General features: G+C 38.8%; 1 protein-coding gene across 1 annotated transcript in view; it reads left to right on the forward strand.

Annotated features, from left to right (window-relative positions):
- The window catches only part of CP (ceruloplasmin), an 18,341-nt gene continuing 2,392 nt past the window's right edge, over positions 1-15,949 (forward strand). Inside the window, exons 1-18 of the mRNA XM_084212669.1 lie at positions 1-85; positions 174-234; positions 1,527-1,696; positions 3,002-3,246; positions 4,146-4,358; positions 4,871-5,044; positions 5,602-5,856; positions 7,076-7,241; positions 8,180-8,319; positions 8,873-9,004; positions 9,126-9,337; positions 9,844-9,994; positions 11,611-11,823; positions 12,133-12,340; positions 13,487-13,626; positions 14,095-14,223; positions 14,785-14,891; positions 15,604-15,820. Of these exons, the coding sequence (XP_084068795.1) occupies positions 1,542-1,696; positions 3,002-3,246; positions 4,146-4,358; positions 4,871-5,044; positions 5,602-5,856; positions 7,076-7,241; positions 8,180-8,319; positions 8,873-9,004; positions 9,126-9,337; positions 9,844-9,994; positions 11,611-11,823; positions 12,133-12,340; positions 13,487-13,626; positions 14,095-14,223; positions 14,785-14,891; positions 15,604-15,820 (2,857 nt within the window). The 5' untranslated portion in view covers positions 1-85; positions 174-234; positions 1,527-1,541. The remainder of the gene's footprint in view (positions 86-173; positions 235-1,526; positions 1,697-3,001; positions 3,247-4,145; positions 4,359-4,870; positions 5,045-5,601; positions 5,857-7,075; positions 7,242-8,179; positions 8,320-8,872; positions 9,005-9,125; positions 9,338-9,843; positions 9,995-11,610; positions 11,824-12,132; positions 12,341-13,486; positions 13,627-14,094; positions 14,224-14,784; positions 14,892-15,603; positions 15,821-15,949) is intronic.

Genomic DNA, 15,949 nt, shown 5'->3' on the forward strand with positions numbered 1-15,949 from the left:
AAATATTTGCTTTATCTTTTCAGTGCAATTTTGGGGATTTCAAAACCAGTCAGAATATTTCAGCATCCTCAATATGAGAACTGAGGTACTATGGTTTAAAACAATTAGGGGTATTAATAACACCAAACTGCAGACCCATTATTTAACCAATTAAATAGGGTCTTTTTATTTAGGTCCTGAGAGAAGTTCCTGCTTTTCAGACACCTGAAGATAATACAGACTTCAGAAGCTGAGGTACTTTTGAGCTCCTTAAGAAAAAGATAAGAGGAGTGTGTGTAGGCATACTTTTAGATAATCTGAAAGTTTGGGGGAGGTGTGATTAAAAGCAGGGGTGGAAAATATTACCTGTCAGAAGTGTTTGTTATATTTTTACATTAAAAAACCATTCAGTTCTTTTACAAATCAAGGAAGAGCAATTTAGAATATTCAGAGTGTAAGGCAAAGTAAAGCATGTATTTTTACCCTCAAATAAGTGTGGAGATTTCAAGGGTATTGCTGGTGTTTTTTCTCTTCCTCAATCAAATCAAAATCTGAACAAAAATATATCAAAAACCTACATACTCATGAACAACTTATTTATGAAGAAATAACTTTGAATTAAAGTATTTTAATGGGCAGTAAAAGTTTTCTTGTTTTTACCTCACTTAATTTACAAATGGGGTATGTGGAACCCCAATAGGCTGATCTTTACACTTCTCTACTTATCTTCATCTGTGGCAAAGGAAAAAAAAATCCCTACAGAAATAATTTTGATCATGTGACATCAACCTGTGAAACTCCAGAATTTCATCATAGATTCGGGCAGATTTCAAAATCTCAGCTTTCGCTTTGTCATTTAGAGAGAGGTAGAATCCTTCATTTAATCCAGATGTGTAGAAATATGAAGAAATTAAATATTTTGACAGTGACTGATAGGAATAGTGATTAAAATTTGTGAATTATCTTAGACAATAGTCCTGGTGAATAAGACTTAGATTTTTATGTCATTAAAGGAAAACTGCTATATTTGAGTTATATTTTGAATCTTAGTCTTCTATCCAAAATAATCCTAATTTCTCTGCCCAGTATTAAAATAGCTGCAAAGAATATCCTGCTTATTACAGATAATTTTAAGTTGCCATAAAATGGAAAATTGTAATTTTAGTTTAGAATGAGTGTAATTGTGTCAGTGCTCAGAGCACAGATGATATTTTTTAAGAATTCCCAAGTCTGTAAATCCATTTAAATCTGCTTTCAACTCATGGACAAGATTTGCACTCTACGACAATCTGAATGCTATTTTGTGTGATTGCCGGTTGGCAGAACTAGAAAAAAAAATTCTTTGCTTTTCTGAACTGAAGAAGTTACCAGAATCTTTTGTTTGCTCTTGACACACAGAGACATTGTGCAATTGCTTTTATTGTTTCCACAAAAGCAAACATGAGCAGGGGGGGGGAGGTAAGGATGTGGGGAGTAGGAGAGATAGGGACGTATAAAAGGAAATTGCATGTGCCCATCCTGTGTTTTTATTTCATGTTTTCCACAAGGTCCATGAATGCAAAATGAAGCTATTTCTGCTAATCTGCTTGCTGGTTTCTTGCTGTTGCCACGCTGGGGCAGTGAACCGGGAGTACTATATTGGCATTACAGAGACTGTCTGGAACTATGCACCTGGCAATGCCAGTGCCATCTCCGGGCAGCTTTTTGCAGAAGAAGAGTAAGTAGAGCAGGATTGAGTTCTATTTTACAACTTCATCTGGTTTAGACACCAGGGCTGTACTGAAAACCTGGTGAAGGCAGTGAAGTGAGTCGGTGTCAGTGGATTTTCTGTCAAACATATATGGGAATTTGGATTTTTTTTCCTGGCTTGCTTGAGAATTGCATTCCAATGTTCTGCTAATTCAAAGCATTGGAATATGCAGTAGAGTGTGAATTTGTTGTAATGAAATATTTACTAAGTAGAGACTAGAATAAGCCCCTGAATGTCTAATGGTTTTTAATTTTGAATGTCTAAGGTGCTAGTGCTGAAGAGATGATTTTTGTTTTTAAATGCAGAATTGACAAATTTAAAAACAAATTACAAATTTAAAACTTTCCTGCTGAGGACAGGCTTTCTTTTTAGTTATTGACTGTCAGCAGGGATGGTTTTCAGTGGTGCAGAAGCACAGCTGGGTACTTCCACCCACAGTGGAGGAGTTGGGCTGCTCGTTACAAGGCAAAGAGGGTCCTGTGTAGAGTGAGAGCAGTAAGGAGGCTGAAGATATGTAGGGTGAGGAGGGGGAAAGCATTCTGGAGGTCTGAATAATCAAAAAAGAAAATCCAGATATAAAAGGCATCAGAAAAATATTTGAGAGAGGAAAACTGTTCCTTTCTTCTCTTTTTTCAGTGCCTTTAAAATTATATAGGACTGTATCAAAGCAAAAACAATGATGAGCGAAATCAGACATTAGAAAATCAGAAATCTGAAAAATGAAGTTCCCATTTAGTCTGTGGGTGAAGGATTACAAGATTTCCTGTGGTTTGTTTTCTTTACTGAGAGCCTTTTCAGTTTCAGCTTCTCTGATTCCCCTTCTCCTCCTGGACACTTTTTGAGGGTGTGCTTGTGTAGAGATTGATAGGGGCAGGGGAAAACACAGTGCAGAAGGAATACTCTACAACTAAATGGTGGCTGTTTAAATGGTCCAAGAAGAGCTGTACCATACATGTTTGATTTAGGTTGCAGCTCAAGAGCCTCATGCACCCAGAATTATAGTAACTGAGCCTTTTCTCTCCAAGTGGAGCTCTGGACTAGCATTTTAATTACACCTCAGACCTGCACTTGCCAAGGCACCTACAATTCCTTCCCCATATGCTCAAACAATACTCCACCTTGTAGAAAATGCTTTGCATTTTTGGGCAGTATTAACTTATTTCACCACAAGGCTTGCATGTAGTTTTGCACAGTGCTGCAGAGACCTGGTCTTTATTTGAGACTATTAATTAAAAACCACATGACAGATGCATTTCTGTATTTTCTTTACAGGCAGGCTGAAGTCTTTCTCAAAAGAGGACCACACAGGATAGGAAACACTTACAAGAAGGCTATCTACATTCAGTATACTAATCATTTATATGATGTGATAGTTGACAAACCTTCCTGGCTGGGTTTTTTAGGTCCTATAATTAAGGGAGAAGTTGGAGATTCCATTACTATTCACTTGAAAAACTTTGCTTCCAGAAACTACACACTGCATCCACATGGTGTAAGATACACAAAAGAAAATGAAGGTAAGCTTGATTCCATTCTGGACCAGAATTTATCGAAAGTTAATCGTTCCTCTGAGTGTAAGTGGTATTCTTCCATCAGAGAGAAGACTGGTCAAGTAAAAAGAGATTTAAATTAGGACACAATTTTTCAAGAGTTAAATACAAAGCCAAAAGTGGAATTTGTGAAGGAGGCAATTTTAGATCAACATTTTACCTGAAATAAGAATATTTGTGTTTCAACCAAAATAAGGGTATAAAGGTACATAAGAGATTCAGGTATGGAGGATATATAAAAATTTGATGCTGTGAGGAAAACATTGTTAAAAATAAAAATGTACTCCTCCAAATTCTTAACACTAAATGTATGTATATGGTATATAAGATACACAATAATTTCTTAAAATGGGTAAACAGATACAGCTTAGTAATTTGTTTCCATTACAACCAGTATGTGCCTTGATAGAGACACTCTGTTGGATCAAAACAATGTATTATGTAGCAGTACGTACACTTTTCAGAATTTTTTCTTTTGCTATCATTCCAGCAACTCCTATATTCCTCCAGGGCATATGCAATTTTTTAGAACAGTTTCCAAGATTAATATTTAACAAATGTTTTACAAATATTTGAATTATTATCTTTTTACAGGAAGCACATAGTCCCCTCCAAATAAATTAAGGACTAACTTTAATGGGCCATTAATCAAAGTACTCCTATGGACTTCAAAAGCCAATGAAAAGATTCCTAAAGAGAAAGAAAACATCTACTCATCTGATTTAAAAGTTGTGGGTTTTTAACCTGTATTCAGATGTTCAGTCCATTTTGCTGCAGCACGTAATCAACTTTCAGCATGGCAGGTGCTATCCTAACGCTGCATTGTGAATGTGCTGTGCTGATGTTGACTGTGTGAAATTCTTCAGGTGCTTTTTATCCTGACACCACCAAAGGTTTGCAAAAGCGAGATGATGCTGTGGAGCCTGGTGGCCAGTACACTTACAGATGGGATGTGACAGAAGATCAAGGTCCAGCTAAAGGAGATGCAGACTGCATAACCAGGGCTTACCACTCCCACATAGATGCTCCAAGAGATGTTGCCTCAGGGCTTGTTGGGCCTTTAATAATTTGCAGGAAAGGTAAACCATAAATAAGTAAGTGAGTAAATAAATATATATACAAGGTGATTGATAATTATCATTGATAAATATCAGTGAAATAACTTCCTGGAAGAGGAGAAGATTACAATTGATTTTGAAATAACTGCTTTTGGTCTTCTCTATCAGCCGCCTTCAGTAGTGTAGGAAGTAGTCTGATTTTGTGTATGAGAGTGATTATAATTTGCAGAATACTTTGTTCACAAATCCGTATGAGTGAGACGTGCTATGCTAGCAATGTGCAAGGAATTGTAAATACTAATATAAGAAAGAGATTAACATGCCATATTTATTCTCAGTAATTTTATAGAATCTATCAAAAGGAATTTTTTGTTTCTTAAGTGTGTCTATGAGTTTATGCATAGAGTTGTGCTCAAGGAAAGTGTCAAAACATGAAGTAAACAAGGTCCAGCCCTACTGAGACTAGAGTTAAAACTGACAAAAAATATTAATGTTTGTTACCCAGGTTTTGAATATACCCCTTTATTTTTCAGGTACAATGAATAGGGACACTGATCAACATTTTGATGCTGAATTTATCCTTATGTTTTCTGTGGTGGATGAAAATCTCAGTTGGTACCTAGAGGACAACATCAGAACATACTGTTTTGAGCCTTCCAAAGTGGACAAAGATGATGAGGACTTCCAGGAAAGCAATAAAATGCACTGTGAGAGAATATTATATCAATGTTGCTTGTCACTCATCTCATGAAGTAATATTTTTCTGTCTTGTCTCTTTTAAAGATGAATTGTAGAATTTTATTATTATTTTTTTTAATCAGGGATATTTCTTAGAGGATTCAGACAGATCTTAAAAATTTAAAAGTGATGGTGAGTATTGTACAATCAAATCTTTGGAGTTGTGATATAAAATTCTTAGGGGCATGAAGCTCCTTGCCAGTGTAATTTTCCCAGGCATTCTAAACAGAGTTGTGTTACTTTGTTCTGTTTCTTAGTCCTGAGCTCTGTACTATAATTTCATAGTTTAGAAAAACAGTTCTTACTGTTAGTATAAACAAACAAGATATCTCTGGCTCTGGCATGTATTCCAGAATCATAGCTATGTAGAGGAAGCATACTGGCAGTGATTTTCAAAGGTGTGAAGTTTTCTCTTGAAGCTCTTTTTATTTTGAAGAATAGAGCAATGGTTGTATGATACCTGCATTTGAAGAAAACATCCTAAGGTCTGTGAAGTTAACTGTAATAAATAACAAATTTATTTTAGCAATCAATGGATACATGTATGGATACCTCCCAAACCTCACAATGTGTGTGGAAGACAAGATAAAATGGCATCTTTTTGGCATGGGTAATGAAGCTGATATCCATTCAGCCTACTTTCATGGACAGACTTTAATAGAAAGGCATCATCGAGTTGACACCATCAGCCTCTTCCCCGCCACATTCATTGATGCTGTCATGGTACCGAGGAGCCCGGGGGAATGGCTGCTCAGCTGCCAAGTGAATGACCACATTGAAGGTACAGCACAAGTTTCAGTGATCACAATTTTTTTAGCTTGAGTTAAGAGTTTGCTGAGTCACTTTTGCAGGGCTCTTGACCTGGTGATATGCCAGGCAATATTCTCCTCTAGGTGAAAAAACTCTCAGAGTAATTGAAATGCCTACAAGTGCATTAGATGGGTTTGAGCCTGTAGCCACGGGAATCAAGGGATTCTTTTCCCTAATGGACATCATCATCAGCTGGCAGCAATTAGCCCAGCTGCATTTTTGCAAGCCTCACCTTTGGGAAAAAAACCAGCATCATGTTTGCCTCCTGCTGGAGATAACTAACCACAATTTTCTGTTTGCCAACAAAAAAGTTGGGGCTCATTCTGTCTTTGACAAGGGGCACAGAACAGGCAGGCTGACTTGCCTGCTGACAAATACATGTTCTGGAAAGTGCATTCATGAATAACCAGAGATGTTCTTTTCTCTTCCCTGTATTATCCTGTATTTTCAGTTTCAATAGCCGTATGAAATACTTATAAGTTAATTCCAGGCTTTTGAATGATCTATATTCCTGTAAGAGAGAGAAGTGATATGTCACAGAAGTGGGAAAGAACACAGAACTGAAAATCATCCTCCAAGATCTGAAAACTCAAAAATAAAAAGTGTGTAACCTACAGATTCAATTACACAGAGGTTCCAAGCTTTATCAGATCAAGCAACATCCTGATATGGCTGCGGCATTCTGGCCAAGACTTAAACCCTAAAAATTGGCCTGATTTATAGCTGTAAAAGAGCTCTCTTCACTATATTATTTGTGCCTCCAGCAAGCAGATTTGCTAACTGCTTCCCTCAGGATGCAGACTTGGGAGTTCCACAAGTAAGTTGTTGATTATATTTAGATAGAGGATGGTCAGACTGGTAACACCTTGGCTGAATGGTTCATGGACAGCACTGTGTCCACTCTACCCTAATCTTCTTTGCCATGCCAGAGCAAGAATGCATGCATTTACCAGCAGAATGCCCTTTACCACGCCTGTCTGCCTGCTGTGGATACCACGGCTGCGTTTCTATATCCTAGCTCCACTGACACACCTTCTTTTATAGCATTTATCTATCTTCCACTTTGTGATCTGCATATCCATCAATGGTGTGGGAATTGTCCAGGGAACAGAAGAGCTGTTAGATGCAGGGAAAGAGAAAACAAATTGCAGTTCCTTCTCCCTAAGTTTCTCTACCTCTTTTTCTCCCAGGTGGTATGCAAGCCCTTTTTAAAGTAGAAGATTGTAAGAAATCCACACCAGGTCACAGTGAGAGTACAAAGATAAGACAGTACTTCCTTGCTGCTGAAGAGATCATCTGGAATTATGGCCCATCTGCAGTGAACCATTTTACAGGACAAGAATTAACTGTTGACAGGTAAATGCCTCTAATTAAAGAAGTTTTATTTTCCAAGAAGAATTTATTTAAGCATGCTAAATAAGGTAAGCCATATGGTAGAACTGTCTTTTAAGCATAATTGCTCATTGTCCTCATCTGTGCTTAAATATTAGTGTTAGAATAAATATCAGCCCACATTAGGTCATTTGTTTTCCTTGTAATCTTACCTTAAATTTTGCTGATATGTTAGTAATTTCATTGGGATAAACTATTAAGTCGTATATAGGCTGTGACTCCTGATTATTCAAGATGGTTGATTATTCTGAGTTAGGGAACAAAGCAGGAGATCATGACCATTGCCTTAGATGACGAAACTCATGCTAATGGCATCTCATGTAGGAAACAGATTGCATGAGATAGCTTCGCCCTTTACACTGTGTTTACATATTTACGACCTGGATACACTGAATACATTGATTCCTCAAGTTTTTCATCTGCTTGGTCTTCCACAAGCAATGAGGCACAGTTTGATGTTTGAATAGTGCTTGGAACGGTCCTTTCTTAAAGAGTAGAATTGTTGACTGAATCTTCTTACTTTGTATATAGATGTTACGTATTCTTGGTGTTCATATCTGCTCCTGTTGAATATTTGTAACCTCTAATTAAAAGAAGAGCAAATTCAAGGTTATGAAATGTTGACTAGAAATCATCATTAATGAGTCTCTAAGCATACTGGCTTTGTAAGGGCAGCTCAGCACAGTGGCTTTTTCTCAATGAGAAGTTAGTGAAGGATAATGGATTCCTGCACATCTTCTACGTCACTGTATATAAGTGTGTGACCATACCACTGAAAAGAAACCCAAAAGACAAATTCAGCATGCCATGCCTCTGAAAACAGGGTTGAGGTCCAACTGCATTTTTACAACTGAGCATTTTGACTTGAAGTGTTTGCATCTATTGCAATTTCTTTTACACAGTGAATCTCACACCTTTTTTGAACAAAGTGAGACAAGAATTGGTGGCTCCTACAAAAAAGCAATTTACAAAGAGTACACGGATGGTTCTTTCACTGAACATAAAAAAAGGCTCGCAAAGGAAGCACACCTTGGGCTCCTAGGTAAGAGAGTCTAAATTTTTTTTGTGTCAAAGATTTTATGAGAGTAGATTCACTTCCCCTGGTTAGTGAACAGTGCCCCCACCTCCAAGGAGAAGCCCTTAGCTCCCCCTGCCTCCAGTAGTCGCTAATGCCTGTGGTTTCCCTCAAGGTGTAAAGAAGCTCTTGAGTGCAACACTGTCATGGTACCCAGCTTCCCTGTAGGAGCATGCCATGGTCTCCAAAGGTCAGGCACTTAATTACAAGGCCAGGCTAGGCAGATCTAGTTCTATTGATAACCTTGCTGCTCCTGGCATGGGTTGGTGCTAATGTCTGTAAATCACTTTCCAATGGGAGGGAACCGTCCTGAAAGTCACTGGGCCTCCACGTGAATTGGAATTGGTTGCTGCTGGGCCGTTGTGTGATTCAGGCCATGTGCCAGGGACCTGGTCTGTGGCCGCAGAGGCCCAGGGGCATTCCTCGTGCAAGGGAAAAAGCAGCCAGCCACTGAATGCCATAAATTCAGGGTGCCATTTGATAGAAATATCCCATAATCAGAGCGTGTACACTTTTCCAGGACCTGTGATCAGGGCTGAAGTGGGTGAGCGCATCAGGGTGACCTTCTGGAACAATGCCAGCCGCCCGTTCAGCGTCCAAGCCCACGGCGTGAGCTACCGCAGGAGCGGGGCTGGGGCGCGCTTCGGCGCCGGTGAGCCGCCACGGGCTGCTGCGGCATCTGAGCACCCTCTGTCTGACCTGCCCGTGTGCTACAGGTGAGAAAAGAAAGAATGTGCACTTGGCATAATTCCTAATGCTGATTTCTGTAATAGGTACCGAATCTCCAGCCTCTCATGTGAGTCCCGGCACCACATTTACGTATGAATGGGATGTGCCAGAAGATGTGGGTCCCACAGAGCAAGACCCAGACTGTTTGACCTGGCTTTATTACTCAGCTGTGGATGCAGTCAGAGACACCAGTTCTGGCCTTGTGGGTCCTCTCCTAGTGTGCAGGAAAGGAGCTCTGCTTTCTTCTGGGCAACAGGTCAGTCAAAGAAGAAAAATGGAAACATTTGCATCGTCACAGCTGAATCTGCTTTCTCTTCTCAGACTGCACCACCTCCTCTCCACATTACAGTTTCACCCATGTCCTAAGGGGAATAAACAACATGAAGAAAGTGGGGTTGGTTTTCAATCTGGCTCCAGATAGACAATCACTGCTGTGTGAAAACACCATTGTCATGAGCAGCTGCTGGCATTCAAGTCTCAGCTATGAGGAGAATCTTTAGGAAAATGTAGAGATTTTAAAGATCAAATACAAACTCATTTCCAGAGGGGGTCCCTGCTGATAGAATGAATACTAGCAGTAGATATTTAGTTATCAGATACAGCAATTACAGAGCTTTGAGATTATCAGAATGAAGTATCAATGTATGCATTTACTCTATTTTGTGACTTGTACTCACAAATTATTACAACATAGGATTTTTTTTCCCTGACATTTTCTGTTCATTCATTTCTATTTTCCCTTCTACTATTTCTTCTCAACAGAAAAATGTGAACATGGAGTTCTTTCTACTTGCCACAGTATTTGATGAGAATCTGAGCTGGTATTTGGATGATAATATTTTGATGTTTACACTAAGTCCTGATAAAATTGATAAAGATGATGAAGACTTCCAAGAGTCTAACAAAATGCACTGTAAGAAAATTTATAAGTTAGTGAAATATTCATTTCTTCAGTAAGGTTTTTACTTCAATGGTTTCATGTTTGAGGCGGGAAAGCTGTATAGTGCAGAGATATTTCATTCCTTTCTAGTGGAAAAGAAAAACCCAAACATTTCAGTGCAATTCAGTTTCAACCAAATGTGGTATTCAAAGTGTAATGCCAGCTGTTCAAGGTGTTGTGTTGCAGTAGAGCATTTAGCATGGTTATGTACCACTTCGAGCAGATAGAAGGAGGAATTAGGTCTTCAGCCTGTATGCAACACTCTGAGTGTAACCAGTCAGCATGACAAAAATGGCCACTGCTTTGCAGATGGTGTAGTTGAAAGGAGGTTTTTCATAGAGTTACAGAGAAATTGAGGTTGGATGGGACCTCTGGAGATCATCTGGTCCAACACCCTGCTCAAGCAGGGCCACCCAGAGCCACTTGCACAAGACCATGTCTTTATGACTTTTGAATACCTTCAAGGATGGAGGCTCCACCATCTCTCTGGGCAGCCTCTGCCAGTGCTTGATCAGCCTCACAGTTTCCTGATGTTCAGAGGGAATCTCCCATGTGTCACTTGGTGTCTGTTAGTGTCAGCAGGGCTTCTGTCCCTATCACTGGGTACCACTGGGAAGAGCCTGGCTCCATCCTCTTGGCACTCTCCCTGAAGGTGTTTGTACAGGTGGGTGAGATCCCCCAGGCTGCCCCTTCTTCAGACTGAAGGGACTGAAGGGTCATCACAGCTCCCTCAGCCTTTCCCTGTAGGAAGAGATGGTTTCTCGTCCCTTCATCATCCTTGTGGCCCTTTGTTGCCCTCTCTCCAGTGTGTTCATGTCTTCCATACTGGGGAGCCCAGAACTCAGCGCAGCCCTTCAGGCGTGGCCTCAGCAGGGCTGAGCAGAGGGCAGGGATCCCCTCCCTCCATCTGCCAGCTGGACTTTGCCTCAGAATGGCTCTTTGCTTCTTTAATAGGGCAGAACTCAGTTTCACACTGATTGCGTTTTAGTAGTGCAGAAATGTTTTTCAAGTTTCACATCAAAAAGACGTTTTTACCCTCAGGCCCTAACCCTGACAATAAGTCCTAATCTTTAAGCATATTTGTTTTATGCATTTGGAAAAAATTTCCCCTCAGGGCCATTCCTGTTTACAGACTCTTGGCGCTGAGCATTCAGTGGTACCTGAGAAGCCCAGGATTTGAAAGTTTTGCAAGGGACTATCTAGAAAGGGTTAGTAACTCAAATTAAAAAAACCCTTCTGATTGCCTCCACTGTACAGCTGGAGGGTGTTGCAGAGTATAAAACAGGATCCTTTATGCATCCTGTATACGTGACAAATAGAAAGCAGGGAAAATTCCAGTTGGCCAAGGTAGCAATATGTGCTGTGGACATTGAAAAGGGAAACAGCTGGAAATTAAACTCTGGGGTTTAGAAGTTGTTTTGCTTGAATTGATTCTTTAGCTTTGTTGATGTGACAAAGTATTTTATCATTGATATTTCTGTCAGTCTAAGGCATGACATTACATCTGAAGTCTTTATTAATTAATCTCTATTGCAGAATTAAGTAATATATTAATCAAAGTGGCTTTTGCTTTCTCAAATATTCTATAGCCATTAATGGTTATATGTATGGAAATCAGCCTGGTCTTGAGATGTGTAAAGGAAGTGTGGTTTCCTGGCATTTGATGGGCTTGGGTTCAGAAGTTGATGTCCATGGGATATACTTCTCAGAAAACACATTTGTAACAAAAGGAACAAGAAGGGATACAGCAAATCTGTTTCCACATACAGTTCTTACAGCTATTATGAAGCCTGATTCTGAAGGTAAATGTCTTATTTAAAAATCCTGTTACTAATGCAGAAACTGTTACGCATGAATGCTTTGTGCATAGAGACAAGCTTTAAGTAGCTGGTCTATTGATCCTGCTGCTAAAACTGTGTACAGCTGTGTTTGAAGGGCAGCAAACTGTAAGGACATATGTTCTTAACGCTAAATCCTTGATTTTCCTAGCTCCTTTGTATGCTGAATTTTATTACTACAAGTAGCCATACCGCACAAAAATTTTGGACCTTATATGAGCAATGATCTGTGTCTCGGTCTCCTCAAGTCTTTATTTCTTATATAACCCCCAGGAGTTTTTGAAGTGTCCTGCCTGACAGCAGACCACTACACTGCGGGCATGAAACAGAACTACAAAGTGAAAAAATGCCACCGGTGGAATGTAGATTTATCTATGTATTTGCGTGAAAAGACTTACTACATTGCTGCAGTGGAAGTTGAATGGGACTATTCTCCTAACAGGACATGGGAATTCGAGCGGCACCAATACCATGAGGAAAGGTACTTTGGAATATACACAGGGGAAAAAATTGCAAAAAACGCAAAGGAGCAACTCACTTCTCCTCTGAACCTTTTCCTCTTCCAGACACTTCTAGACACACTTTCTTTTCACAAATATATTTTGGGCTCAGTTGAATTTCTCCTTCCTCAGCAGCGCTGCCATGTAACTGAGCCAGACAGCATAAAGCTTGAGAAATCACACAGATCTTCTGTGGGACAGGTGTAGATTTTAATAGATCCTGGATAATGCATGTGCATTTGTTATTTACTGATGTTGGTAGTCCTTGACATGGAAAGTTTAAAATGTTCATTGTCATTTTATCTATGATGACTATGTCCTGATAAACAAGGTCTTTGTCTCATGTTTACTTGTAGTCTGAGTAAGGCTCTTTTTGACCCCTCTCAGTTTCATGAGCTTACACAAGATACGTTCATGATTGAATTCACTTACCATGAAGCTTGTTGTCTTGGTGGGTTTTTTCCAGTATTTGAATCTCAATGAGAGAGAACTGATTGGATAAACTAATTCATGTCAATTAGCAGAAAAGGATAAACAAGAATGATGAATTTCTGTGCTCCACCTGAATAACATGAGTAGCAGATTATAAGTGTACTTTATTATTAACTTAATTGTATTTTCTTCTTTTTCCCTCAGTTCAAAGTACATCTCCTTGCCCTGTATACCAGTGAACTGTGACATAATTCTAAGAACAAGTAATATGGACTATGCTGTTACCAGACTTTTCCCCCACTATTATGTTCAGTCCCCATGCACTTCAGCTTTACAAGTTTTAGGCTTCATTTCAGACGTACACTGAAGTTGCCAAAGGCTCTGTTTTTCAGCGTGCAAGTTGCTGTGTGTCTTCATGCAATTTGCAGCATTTGCCAGGCCAAGCACTCAGCATTTTTTCAAGTACCATAGACTTGATCTATTTATAGTGGGGTTTTTAACCTTCTAAAGGGGAACCTCCCAGGTCAACAAGAATGTTTTCATGTTGAAGATATTTGCAGTTTATGAGATTACTCTTTCAGTTTATGAGATTACTATTTCTTTTGAGCCAGATTCTTGCTTGATAGTTAATTGACATACCTGCAAAAGATGTCCTAAAATACATGAAGGAATGCTTTTTTTTCTTCTTTTGGCAGCCCTGGAAATCCATTTTTAAATAAAGATGACAAATTCATTGGCTCAAAGTACAAAAAGGTAGTATATCGTGAGTACACCGATCAGACATTCAGTACTCCCAAAAACAGAGCAAAGGAGCAGCAGCACCTGGAAATTCAAGGTAAAGTCATCATGTTCAGTTTTGAAAATGCAAAAAATGGTCACAGAAATCAAAAGATACTATTTGAATAATACTGACTACAGTTCTACTGACAAAAAATTGCCTCAATCTAAAGAGGAAACCTACCTGGAACTGCTACTTTTACTGTAGTGGTTTCACTGTAAGATAAGAGTGCTTGCTCTACAAGGAAAAGAATCCCTTTTGGTTTGCTTGGTCAGGGATTCTAAGTCAACATAAAACTGGGCAGCAACATCCAAACTGACTTCAGGAACACAGTAGGTGCTCAGAACTTGAGATGTAGAGGCCTGTATTTAACATCTCAAGTTGGCATGTCAGAGTGAACATTTTCTTGATACAGTTTCCATCTGACTTACAAGCCAATGCTGTGAATTTGAACACAACAAGCTGGTTCTCTGTCTGTTCTGATGTCTTGTAAAACCAAGTTAATATTTCTCTTCAATCCAACAGGGCCGCTGCTTGTGTCAAATACTGGAGATAAAATTATAATAGTTTTTAAAAACTTAGCATCAAGACCTTATTCTATCCATGCCCATGGAGTGAAAACAGACAGTTCTGTTGTTGCTGTAACTAACCCAGGTATCAAACCACCCTTTTTTATTTCCAGCAGGTAGCATTAAGACTTAGGTAAGATTCAGCAAGCTTTCCTACAGCAGGAAAAATGTAATTTTTGTTTGTCTTGCCTCAAGCTCTTAAATTTTTGAATTGCTGAATATGACAAATATTTCTACAGTTCAAATGCCCCTCCTAATTATTTCTGTGTCCTAGTCCTTGACTGATCAGTAATTTTTTGATACAATGCAGCTGCACCTTTCATGAAAGCAAAAAGATTTGGCTCCATAGGGGAAGCATAAATTATGCTATTATTTCTCAATTTCCTCTGTGATCTTTACAAAATATGCAATCAACTGTTGATTGTGGTGAACTGGATGGTCCAAACACACTCACTCACACAAAACAATTGTCAAGAATAATCAGGGATCTGCAGAAGTGGCCATCAGCTAGCCAGTGCAGTAAATGGGAAGGGGAACTCAAAGACAAATATAAGCTGTAAATGTAAATAACATCTGCTTCATGATGACCCCCTGTAGGTCAGCACATTTAAAACTCCAAAAATTAATTGATACTTATTTAATTCAGGTGATACAAAAATGTATGTCTGGAAAATCCCAGAGAGATCTAGTCCTGGGAGAGGAGATTCACACTGTATTCCATGGGCATACCATTCAACAGTGGACATTGTTAAGGTATATTACTGATATCAGTTTTGTTTGTGTCTCCAATATAGATATAGTCAAAGGAGATGAGTTTGAAACTTTTTCCGTTTTCTCTGCTTAGTTATTTCCCTTATTACCATGCCTTTGAATTTATATGCTTCTTGAAGGCAAGTTGCAAAAATGTCAGGGCAGAAATTCAATGCTACAGACGTTCATGGTTTTGCTTCCTGGTTGTTCTGCTGTTAGTACAGATCATCTCACATTCCCTTCTTAAAGCTAACACTTTATAGCTTGCTCCATATCTAATCAGTCATTTGTGGGAAAACTAAAATGCAACTATGAAACACAACTCTGCCATTTTTTACCAAGCATGAAATAGCTCAACATAGTATTTTTAATGGAAATGAATGCATTCTTGCCATTGTCTCAATAAATACAAACAGTGTCAAGAAGTATATTTTGAATGGAAATCAAGCTCAAATGATAAAAATAGTTTGAAAAAACAGCAGTAAATTATTATGGAAGAAATGTTCATAACAAGAGATGAAAACAAGGTAGTCTTCATTGAACTTGGTTCCTGGGTAGCATATAACAGTGGAGAAATAACTTCGTTTGACAATGGCTTCCCTTCTTCCCACATACTGACAGCTGTGAAGATAGTAAAAGGATTCCTGTATGCCATTGAAAGTACTTCTGTTTAGTTATATCTTGCAATTATGTGGGTTTTCATTTGTCATTTCAGGACACTTACAGTGGATTAATAGGCACACTCGTTGTGTGTCACAGACATTACCTATCATCATTTCATACTAAAAAGAAAGTTCAGTTTGCTCTTCTCTTTATGGTTTTTGATGAAAATGAGTCATGGTACTTGGATGAAAACATTAAAACGTATTCTACCAATCCACACCTTGTTGACAAAGAGGATGAGGGATTCCTTGAAAGTAATAAAATGCACGGTATGTTTCCCAATTTAGTTCATATATCTCTGTGAATTCTACAAAACTATGTATTTGAAAGTACTGCATATAAATTCAACTTTCTCAGCCCCTTCAATTTCCAGTTCCAGGACAAAAGGCCTGAAAAAC

This window comes from Fringilla coelebs (assembly GCF_963513975.1).
Source record: "Fringilla coelebs genome assembly, chromosome: 10".
Classification (NCBI taxonomy): Eukaryota; Metazoa; Chordata; class Aves; order Passeriformes; family Fringillidae; genus Fringilla; species Fringilla coelebs.